General features: G+C 36.6%; 1 protein-coding gene across 6 annotated transcripts in view; it reads left to right on the forward strand.

Annotated features, from left to right (window-relative positions):
- Positions 1–11,245, forward strand: part of RALYL (RALY RNA binding protein like) — a 350,333-nt gene extending 339,088 nt beyond the window's left edge. For all 6 annotated transcript variants that reach the window (XM_026049673.1, XM_026049672.1, XM_026049674.1 and 3 more), the window contains one exon: positions 9,484–11,245. In XM_026049673.1, the coding sequence (XP_025905458.1) occupies positions 9,484–9,501 (18 nt within the window). In that variant the 3' untranslated portion in view covers positions 9,502–11,245. The remainder of the gene's footprint in view (positions 1–9,483) is intronic.
- Positions 11,246–12,335: the final 1,090 nt, after the last annotated feature.

Here is a 12,335-nt window from a genome sequence, read left to right on the forward strand (position 1 = left end):
TAAACAGGGATAAACTCTGAAAAGCCAAAAGGCTGTTTTTTTCATATATAAAAAATATAATAATTTAAAATCTGTTTTTATTTTTTCAATGCAAGTTGCAGACTCCCTGCAGTTAGTGACCCGGTTATTCCAAAAGGTCTTCATCTTTTGAGAAAATATGAATGTGCTACTAAGAAGATTTTCTGCATGATTAATACCAAAACATGAAAGGAAGATTGAATTTATCAGCATAGAGTAGCTTCCCTTTTCTGAGCATACGGACCTCAGAAAAGGGAAGTTATTTAGAATGTGATAGAACTGTAATTGCCATTTAAACAAAAAAAGCAATCATTGAGGAATAAAATAAGYTCAGTCTGCCAAAATGAAGATTTGGAAAGTAATCAAATGCCGCCTTAGCCAGTCTGTTATCTGTCTATCTACATGCATCTAGGATTTCCAAGTTGTCATCACTGTATATTACTAAAAAGTACAATACATCCTTATAATGTCTTTCAAAAAAAAGAGAATTAAAAAAACTTAATTCTGGTGCTTCTTCTTTACCATTATCCTTTCTCKGCTATTAAATGACCCTGCACAATTTGCATACCATAATGTAACCTTAAGTCCACCATTTTGCTTTATAATTTTTAGTTGTAAAGCTTTCTGAAACTTCTGTAAAACAAAAAATACCATTTGCATTACACTTGCATTTACACTTTGCATGTAAATTGCTCGGTAAAATACCTGACTATTTTATTAACAATCTTAAAATACTATACTAATAATGTTAAAATAAGCCAGTTTTTATTCTCATTTCCATATGGGATGCCCTTGATTCCCTTGCTGTCTGTATTATGATGCCACATCATCAGTCCTTTGAAGCTCTAATGGGCAATACATAATGACTCCATCCTTTATGTTTTAACTGGTTGTCTTAATTCATCAAACTATTGTGATCAGTTAGGTATCTATCTGCTGTGCATCACTCTTAGTCTCATCCCTCTCCTCTTTCCTACACTGTTCCCTGAGAATTCTTTGTACCTCTGTCATTTCATGTTATATATTTCTCACTACTTTGTCTAGTGAGTTCTCCTTTCCATTCCTTCTATCTTAATTTTTCTTCTGCATTTACTTTTATCTCCTGGTCTCTGTATTGAGTAAAACTGCCTTGAAGTAACTGAAAACTCTCCTGATGATTAGACTGAACATTTTTGATCTTATTGGCTTCATTATGTATGATTTCTTGTTCTTGCATGGGTGCGTTATGTTCCTACATACCTACCTAAACTCTAATTGGCAATAATGGAAAAGGTTAGCAAATATTTTCTATGAAACTAGTTTGAGGCAGTTCTCCTTGTCCTTCAGTTTCATAAGCTGCTGTATTCATATATTTAACATATTCTGCTTTTCATATATTTTAAAAATATTATATTTTTAAAGTATTTAAAAAGCGTAGACTTTGCCTTAGAGCACAAGTTTTATTAGTTCTTTAATACATTAAAATGTGTGTTCAAACTTGCACTCTGGATGTTGGCAGAACTGGAACAATTGCCTTCAAAATCATCTCCTCACACTTAGGATTCCCCTACTCAAGCACGGCAGAGGTTAAATCAGTAGATTTATATTCTGTAACTTTTTGACAGAACTCTGCAAAAAAACATTTCATTTATAGCACCAATGCTCATGTTTACACAGAATCACAGAATATTCAAGGTTGGAAGGGACCTCTGGGGATCATCTAGTCCAACCTTCCTGCTTAAGCAGGCACACCTAGAGCATGTGGCACAGGGCGGCATCCAGGTGGGTTTTGAAGACCTCCAGAGAAGGAGACTCYACAAGCTCCCTTGGCAGCCTGTTCACCCTCACAGCAAAGAAGTTCCTCCTCACCTGGAGATGGAACTTCCTGTGTTTCAGCTTATGGCCATTGCCCCTTGTCCTATCGCTGGCCACCAATGAAAACAGCTTGTCCCCTTCTTCCATGCATTCTCCCTTCATGAACTTGTACATGTTAATCATATCCCCTCTCAGCCTTCTCTTCTCCAGAGAAAACAGGCTCAGCTCACTCAGCCTCTCCTCGTACGGGAGATTTTCCATTCCCTTAATCATCTTGGTTGCCCTTCTCTAGACCCTCTTGAGAAGCTCCACATCCCTCTTATACTGGAGAGCCCAGAACTGCACACAGCACTCCAGGTGCGGCCTCACGAGAGCTGAGTAGAGGTGCAGAATCACCTCCCTTGACCTGCTGRCAACACTCCTCCTGATGCAGGCCAGGATCCCATTGGCCTTCTTGGCCACAAGGGCACACTGGTGACTCGTGGTTACATTGAAGTCTGTTAGAACACAGTCTTGCATTGTATGGAACAGCCAGAAAGGGCTGTGTTGAGGCTTCTGTTGAGGTTGTTGAGGCTTCTCAAGAAGCCTGTTAAGGCATCTCAAGAAGCAGAAAGACCAAACAGTCTTCAGTGAAAGTCATAGCTTCTGGAATTTGCTCTCTAACTGCTAACTCATACCCAAGTTTAAGGGAATATGTGACATTTTTCCCTTTACTATAATTGGCATTGGATTCCAACAAGACAATGAACTGCTCTTAAGCTGCACTGGAGTGAGTTGAGGCTATTCTGTGCATACCATGAGTGAGTCCTTACTGCTTGGACATTGAACTGGTCCTGGGAAAAGATAGAATCTTTTTTCTTTTTTCTCCCCTCTCTTCAGAGAAGGGGTGAGGGAGAGACTGATAATAGTGCTAATGTGGAGATGATGATCAAGCAGCTCATCAGTTAAAGGCTTTGTGCAATATTTTATTATATTGTCACCAATTGGAGGTATTTAGCAAATTAAAGTTAATGTGAAGATGAAATGAGAAGATCTCCTGAAGCAGGCTAATAATGAACTAATCAAGTTGGTTACATACTTAGTCCATTCTCACATCATTCCATTAAAAACAGAACATAGAAAGCAATAATGGTGAGCAGGAACATGGCAGAGTTTCCACCTTCTCATCAGTACCGCTTGCAGGTCCCTCAGCYCATCCCAGGCTTCCCAAACATGTTCCCCATATACACAGCCCTGGTAAGGCCACATCTGGAGTACTGTGTCCAGTTCTGGGCTCCCAAGTACATGTGGAGCTGCTAGAGAGAGTCCAGCACAGGGCTACAAGGATGATCAGGGGCCTGGAACATCTGCCCTATGAGTAAAGGCTGAGGGAGCTGGGCCTGTTCAGCCTGGAGAAGAGGAGGTTGAGGGGGGACCTGATCAGTGTGTATAAATACCTCAAGGGAGGCAGTGAGGAGGAGGGGGCCGGCCTCTTTTCAGTGGTGGCCAGCAATAGGACTAGAGGAAACGGCCACAAGCTGAGGCACCAAAAGTTCCACAGGAACTTGAGAAAACACTTTTTGACAGTGAGGGTGCCAGAGCCCTGGCACAGGCTGCCCAGAGAGGTTGTGGAGTCTCCTTCTYTGGAGATCTTTAAAACCCGCTTGGATGCAGCCCTGTGCCACGTGCTCTAGGTGACCCTGCGTGAGCAGGGGGGTTGGACTCGATGACCTCTGAGGTCCCTTCCAACCTTCAACATTCTATGATTCTATGATTCTGTAGAAAGTCCAAAACTTCCTCCTTCAGATCCCCTCACTGTCACCTCTCCACTGCAGTACAGGAGAGCAATCCAGGGCTCTCAAACTATATGTCCTAATATCCTCTGTCTACCACCATTATTCCAGCTCAGAGCAAAAATACCTACTGGACAACAAAAACGGGAGCATGATGCTAGGCAAGTGTGCGCAGGAGCTACAGCATGGTAGSGGCCAGTCAGACTCAGAGTGCAGCAGCCTGAAATGTCCATGAGTTGCTAAAAGGCTGAGTGCTGGCATCACACAATCTGTMACAGCTGAAGCTTCTAACAGAAGAAGTGTGAATACAGTCCCCAGAGACCATGTATTTCAGCTTATTTCAGAAACAATGCTGTTAGTTCTTGTGTCTACAGCTGAAAGGGACCAGATATCAACGGACTGCAAAAACACAAAAAAAAACAACAGTTACGTTGGATGCAAACATATGGGGTAGGATGAGGTGCAAATTCACTTCTTTTCCCCTTCCTCGATGCCATTGCAGTGCTTCTCAGAGGAGTCTCCAAATGACCATGGTGGCTCGTATCCCAAAGTCCTTCAGTCTGCCTTACATGAACTGTCATCCCAGTGATCGTATTCTTACCGGCACTCTCAAAACAGTGGGTCCTGCCTCCACCACCACACTCAACATTATTCGTTACAGCTCTACGTACTCAGGACTCTGACAAGAAAAGATATGTAGGTCTAGGGGTGGTGGGGATGGCTATATGACAGTATCTCATTTTTTCCTGATGACTTTTACAGGACAGCAAGTCATATCAATAAAAGAGATAGATGTTTGCTCTTGCTGGTGAATTAACCAGCCACTCTCTCATGTACTCACATAAGTACTAACATTTCAAAGCAATTAAACTGTTCAGTGAACAAGAAAGGATTCTGTAGTGTTTTCAGCAATTACTGTATGATTGGTAGAGTACAAAAAAAAAAGGTTTAGGTTTCATCATTTGAGAGAAATTTTAAAGAAGAGCAAGTGTTTTCCTTAATTATTCTTTATTAATATTTATCAAACTGCATAATTAGTCTTTATGAAACTACATAATTCCTCTTGCTCATCATATTTTGTCACTAGTTTATTTTAAAAAGTTTTGCTTTAGTGCCGTAATTTCATCTGTTGTGTTCTGCATAGTGTTACAAATGACAGCACCAAACCTGTAATTCACATTCATGTTACCTCACTAAGCTCTGCTGGTGAGCTTTCATACCTAATTCAGAAGCATTCTACTAAACACCTGTACTGTTTTACTATATTTGAGATTGAATTTTAAACCCAGAGACAAAACACAAGTTGCTTTTCTAGTGAATATAGCTAAGCAGTCCATTCAAATATTAATACAGATTGGAGACCCTCTGATAATCCTTGGCATTACTTGTTTGGGGATTTCCGTTCATGACACCAAATGCTGTGTAAAAGCCTAAAGAAGCACATGCCTTCATGGTACCATAAGAACATAAAAAAATGCTTTTTTCCAATCTATTTTATCTCATTGTTCAAAGACTGTGCTAGGCCCAGCAAACAAGCAAAATGTCAATTTGCCTTACTGTTTTGTATATTGCATCCTGTTTTTTCTTAAGATTCCAAATAGGGATCAATATCTAGATCAATAATGACTCACCAGCATTTAGATTTAAAAATAATAATTCAAAAAATTGCCCTGCAAGTAAACTTAGATTTTCACCTCTGTAGCTGTCCAGACAGTATATTTCATAATCAATAAAATTTATTAGAGATGAAACAGCTATGCCACGCTAGAGAAAGTAATAGTGGCTCCTGCAGACCTGTATTTAGTAGTCTTGACTGTGCAAGTAACAATATAGGAATACAAATCGGATGCAACCAAGCAATTGTGTTGTGATTAAAATCTAGGGCAGTATAAACATTAGGACGAGGGTCACAAGTAAAAGGAAGTGCAGCAGCTGCATATTAATGGATCTTCAGTGTTTCTGCAGAAAGCAATGTATGGGGATAATAAGCACAGACAAAGCCTAACCAGATAATAACAGCAGCTCTGAAAASTGCCGTGCGTTGAGTGTCCCCACAACAGGAGGACAATAGAGGCAGGAGGTCAATCTTACCTGATAACAAGGAATGGCCAGAATTATTTGGATATTTCTTCCTTCCAGCTGTTAAACCCATAAGTGCAGTGCTGAGAATGGGTCCTGGCAAGCRAAAAGAGGCAGGAAAGAAAAATGAAGAATATTTGAGGCTTTGATTTTTTTGTTCATATATATATGCACAGTTGTCTATCCATCGATTGTTTTAGATACAAATTCTACAAATTTCTAAGATGAATGTCAGGAAAACTGTAGAAAGCAGTTGACTGCTTAAAAACTGATGCTTTTTGTCAGCTTGACATCTTCCATACACTTGTTGGGTGCTCTTATTGCATATAAACCATATATCAAATTCTCTAACATCTGTATTCTGTAGGTCATTTCTCTAAATGTTTCCTTAATATTAATAATATTCGCTTAACTACAAAAGMAGATGTTAATTGTGTGCATCTTTTGTGTAATTTAGTTATGGTACATCCTTAGTACTCRTTATTAAAACCATATACATCTAGATCTGAAAGAAAAGCATGGGGAAAAAAGTGCAACACACTTATCCTGTCAGAACCCTGTCAGAAGGAAATTACAGGGATGTAAAGGGAGAAAGCAGTGTATCTGTGTTGCTCGCCCTATTTTCAGTATTATAAAGAACAATAAATAAGACAAACCAAGAAAAAGGCTGAGTTCTGCCTTGGTCCAGCTAGCAAAGATGAAACCTCAAGCCTTCCACAATGAAATAGGGCACATATTGATCCTGTACCAACCAAATACTGATCAGTGTTACACGTTCCATCTATGTTTTGGGAGGCTGAGAGCAGAGGAATGGCCAATCTAGTCTTTAAAAAAATAATGTTTTATCATCTTTACCATATATCAAGCTTGCCTCCTCATAAAAGATATTTAAACAAAATAAAGCAGTGCAGACTCTTTAAAATCCAGTGCAAAAACTGGATGCCTGTGAAACAAAGAGCTTAGACAGGATGATCCTCTGACAGATGATCTAATGGCAAGTCTTTTCCACAAAAATGTCCCCATCCTCCAGGGGATTCTTAAACATCCACAGTTGTATTATCTACGCTTTGAGGTGGAATAAGTGGTAAAACCACTAAATTTCTAAACAACAAGAGAGAAAACTCTAGATTTCTACTGAGTATTACCTGATTTACTCCATCATTTTTAGCAATTATATTTTGAGGCCCATTAAATACTTGTGAAAATCACTTTCACTTAGTTCATTACTTAATATTTAACGTTGTCTTTCCAAATTATATACATTGTAACAGTAAAAGTAATTGAATGTAGTATAGTTTGAGTCTGGTAAAATTGCTAGAAGGATCATACTGGAATTATAGTAATAGTAGCAATAGCATTTCTGGAAGAGAGAATTACAGCATTATGCCTAAGAAGAGTGTTCTCAGTAGCTCATGCTCAAAAAGCCAGCTGTATGGGGGAGGGAAGCAGAAATGAATGACAATTCAGATAGTATATATGGTTTCTTTGATATTTTCTGCATCTTTCAAAACTATATGTTGTTAGGTTATTAGATTTTCAAAATCCATTATGTTCAAATCATGCTTTTTAAAGTTTTTTTTTGTTGTTGTTAGAATCACATCAAATGAAAGCCATATCACTGGCTTAAATGTAATTCAGTTCATTATTGTTGTGTCAGGATGCATTTTATATATGTAATTGGAAGGAAATGAAAAGATTCAAAAAAACATTAGTCATCATGATTTTTTTTATATCATCAGCACTACCATAAAGTCAGTTGATAAACTGCACGCTATTCACACTATTCAGAAGAAAGAAATAAAATAAAATTAGTATTATATTACTCCAGATTAATCACAGGCCTGGCTTACTGTCAGTCTATGGGAAACAGAACCTTGACTATTTTAATCTATGTATTGAATACAGTACTTTTGGCTAACATGATCGGTAAATTTCTATCATTGTTTCTAAGTGACAGCAAAACAGCATGCATGACTTGGATCCAGATGATTAGCAATAACACCTCCTAACAGTAACCCAATGAAGCTTTTTAGTGCAGGTGACAGGTAAATGTCTGAAAGATTGATGGCAAAGTAAAAACTTCAGTAAATAACTGGAAAATCRGTCTCTCTTATTCGTTGGATTTTTATAATAGCATAATGGAACAGCAAAGCATAGGTGAAGAAATGGCTAGAAAAGAACTCTCTCTAGGGCTAATAGGATGCACAGTTGAACCATGGCCTTTTCTTTTTATTCTTCTAAGATGAATAGCTACTTAACAGCCATTAGGTCTCTCAGACTTAACAGGAGAATTTAAAATCTTTTTCATGCAGTTAAGTCTATCCAGGGACAGCAGCAAGAAAGTGAAGGCTTTTACAGGATGCAAGTAGAGAATAATAGTTTTACAGCATTTTACCTGAAAGAAGAAAGTTCTGAGAACTCTCATATGAGCTTTCCTTCCCTAATCCTCATTAYCTGTGAAGGCTAATGTGAGGGGAAAATCTGATGGCTCCATGGAGACCTGTTGTTTGCTTCAAAGGACAGGAGGCCAGTCCTGCATGGATTCTAATGTTTCCAGTGCAGCCTTCTTCAGTGGTAAAGTAGGTTTTCAATGAATGGAAATATTAACCAAAAACTTCTCTTTTTTTGAGGGAAGAAAGAAATAGCTTAAAACTTACGGATGGAGAGAAAAAAAAAGGTTCAAAAGAACATCTGGAGATTTGGAGGATTTTGACCAGAAGTGCATAATGTTTCAATATTTTGTCAGCTATTTGCAGCTTGAGCTATGGAAATTGGCACAATCAAAAAAAAAAAAAAAAAGTGAAGAAATTTGTTGATTTCTATCAAAAGCAAAGGCACTTAAATTGAAAAAATCAGTTAAGAAAAGAAACTGTCTATTTCTGTTAACACTTTCTACTTTCAGTTCTCCAAACAGATATGATCAGAACAATGTTGTCAGTTTTTCGGTTCATAGGTAAAGCAGATATGTCTTGTGCTCCCCTGCRGCATCACTGAATGACTAGTTGAAGCTAGGAGTGCTAATGGGTCTCATACCAGGACACTGAGATATTTGGATGCAATCTGCCTCAGGCTTCTGCTAGAAGAATGACCCTCAAAAGTGTTACTGACAGTGATTTTTTACTTTTTCAGAATGTGGCTGATAAAATAACATGAGAAATTAAAGAAAATAGCAATTAAAAGCTAGAGCATGTGAACAACAATAACAATGAAATAGGCAGCTTTAAAAGGAAAGCCACTGAAAACATATTCTTCAGCCGAATAACAATAAGCATTGCTGAAAGCACACAGTACTTTCAGTTCATGGGGCGCAATAAGGTATATTAATAGTGTGATGGAACCAAATCAAAGAATTCTATATGCAGTTTTAATGAAATGCTATTCTATATTTATGCTATTTATTCTATAAATAAATTCTGTTCTATAAATTTAATTGCAAAAAACAGCTAACACGAATTCTTCTGTTTTCTGCTGTTAAAATATAAAGTATTCAGCAGTTGTTAGCTTAGCATTATTGAAAGGAAGCAAACATCAAACTGGACAGCTCTCTTCCAGCATAGTTAGTTTTGGACAGTGCAATTTTGGCTCTTAGGCAGTTTTGGGCATAAGACTTCTATATAGTCCTGTTTATCCGCTGCTGAAGGTACTTGACTTTTACTTCACAAATATTTGGGTGTCAAAGTCAGGTATGGAGATTTTTTCATTCATTAGTGAAAAGTCCAGACATAAACATTTTCCATCTTTTCCCTCATTGTCTTGGCTTTCATTTAAGATTAGAAGAAATTCTGAACCTCCACATTAACGCAAGCATTTCGTTTCTCAGTTTCTACAGATAAAGTGATGAGATACCATGTGTGACTCCCCTGGAGGCTGAGAAGAGAAACTTCCCCACACAAAATTGTGAGCTGCGGTTTCTTATGGCTAGCAACACCTTTGATTCAATTTGTATGAAAACTTAATGTACTTATTAAAATGAACGTTATCGTTCAAATATTAGAATTACCATTTCTTATATGTTCTAAGCTGTACAATTGTCAGATTTTTATGGTTTAGATTGTAAATGTGTTTTTTCCTCTGGCTAATTATTGGTATTATTTTTTTAATTTTGATGTCTTAAAGGCCAATGTATGTATCATAATAATATGAAGGACATATTTAACAAGTGTGAGAAACACTGTATACAAATGTATATTTGTAAAAGCTATTTTTATGATTAGCATGTTTTACTGTTTTACCATATTTAAAGTCAGCTGATATTGCACTTCTTTGTTTAGAGCTTACTTCAAACAAGATAATTGTTATGATCAGTGTCATAGTTAAATATGTTGTATGGTATTTTCCATTATTTTATTTATTTTATTCCTCAATTAAAATAATTATATTTACAAATACAAGTAGCTGCTAAAGAAGTAACAGTATCAAAACATGAGAGCAATTCCTTGGATACCCTTACAAATCCAGTTCTTCAGAAAAACATTCTGTGGGGTGCCACCCACTAACACARTACTTATGGCTGTACCAACATCTCTCAGGTCAGTTTATATATGGAAAGCTTGCACAAGAGTTAGTCTCCCATATAGCCAGGTAAATGACATACAGACTGCCAGTACCTGAGAGCTAGAGTTAGCTTACTAATAATATTTGTTTTATTTTTCAGCAGTAGAGTCTTTACACTCCTGAGCCCCTAAAGCACTCCTAAAAGCTTGAAGGTGGAAAATAATTATTACAGCTGTTGTAGGGGGAAGTCTGAAATAGAATTTCTTAATAAATCATATTTCCTTTAAAATGGAATGGATGCATTATGTCTCTTGTATTACTCAGATTTGAAGTGTATCACATGGGTATAAGATTTTCTTCTCTAATGAAAGTAAACTTGCTCACCATTCTGAAGCTAGACCTACATGCTTTCACAGATGGCCTGAAACAAGGAAGATATTTACATCCTTGAGAGATGTACTCACGTATAGGAAGACACATCTTTATAGTGGTAGCAGAGAAAAAGAATGACATAAAAGCAACAGCTTTCCAAAAGATGGAGATATTAAATTAAGAAGTACCTTATCCAGTCAAATAGAGCATAGTTTTGTGACAGTCTGGAATGGGGAGTTGTGACTTTCACTGATACGCATGTCCTGTGATACCTACTGTTTTTTCTGACTCCACAAAGATGAATCCTTGTCTTGCTTTTCAATTATTCTCTGTGGGCTAAAAGTAGAAGGAAAATAAAGGCACCAGTGTGTCTCCTCAACAGAGCAAAGGTCAATTTCTGTAAAAAATATAGGTTTGTGAGATGCTAAGTTCACCATAAAATAATGAGGGTGTGGGAGTTCAGGGACTCCAGTTAGATTTCCAGCATGGGGATCATCATCCAAAGCACTGATATTTTGTGAATGTCTGAAAAGAAAATTATAAATTTTAATTTAATTATCTGTCATTGTGCAGGAATTTACTTCTTTAGAAGATCATGTAACAGAGCACTTTCAGCTATGTTTGGGCATATTATATCTAGTCTACAGAACTACATGAGTCTACTTGAGCATTATCTAGCTATTTACTTGAGGAAGGAAGTTTTTTATGAGTAGTTATTCCTGAACATAAACAATTGTAGTTTCGAAATCTATGTAGGGTGACAGTCCCAGGAAAGTGCTAGAAAAAAAATATTTCACTACTGTGTGTACGAAATATTAAATCAAAGTGTTAGTTTGTCTTTGATGAATAGCCTGGCTATTTTGATTTTTTTTCATTTTTCTTCTAATAATAGTGAAATTTATAATAGTTATTACCATTATAATAGGTTATTACCATTTTTACCTGCAAAATACAAACAAGAATTTTCATTTTTTGAATGAGTTTTGACATCTTTGCCTCATAGTTAAAAAAGAAAGTCCAAATTTTAGCAACTCAGTGAGCATTTTGCCTTAGTGCTTATTTAAATGGTTTTCTTATAGTTTTCTTAATGGCCTGTATGACTCAAATAATAACTAGAAAGAATGTTGGTAGTTTCAGTACAGCTTGATATTTCTCTGATTTTCTTGTWGATGGTATGCCCGGTGTTGCTTCCCATCACCACATACATCTCTTTTATGTGGCTTTTTAATTTATTTTGACATTGTTCATCCTTTGCAGAATTGAAGAATAAAAAACAGAAGGGATTCGTCAATCAGTTTGGGTTTTCAACAGTCCTACAACATCCTYTATATACACTCTTGAATTTAATCAGTTCATTTTCTGCACAGACCTACATGTTCTGTGTTTTAGATATTTATGTGCAGCTGCATGAATGAAAAATATTTGCTAAAATASTTTTACAATTTGGATTTTTTTTTTACTTATTTTAAATTCTTGTATTACATATTATTGCTAATTTGATTAGTTTTCTATATAGCTCCATCTTTATTTCTGGAAAATCGCTGTATTTAAACTATGTAGATAGCTACAATCTTGTAAGCAGTCTTATTTTTAACAAGTAGTACTGAAAGTTAGAATTAAAACATTCAAGTTTTTCCCATGTAGACCAGATTTATGATTCATGACAGTTTTCTTTAAAATGCTGTAACATAATTTTTACATGTCTGTAAATAAATATTTTCTCTGATTTATGCACTAATTCCGTTTTGTAATTTCTTCTGCTAAAATGTGACTCTAAGAAACTTTCAGAAAAATATATATTTCTCA

This window comes from Nothoprocta perdicaria, unplaced genomic scaffold (genome assembly GCF_003342845.1).
Source record: "Nothoprocta perdicaria isolate Ctin4 unplaced genomic scaffold, notPer1 scaffold_60, whole genome shotgun sequence".
NCBI classification, from domain to species: Eukaryota; Metazoa; Chordata; class Aves; order Tinamiformes; family Tinamidae; genus Nothoprocta; species Nothoprocta perdicaria.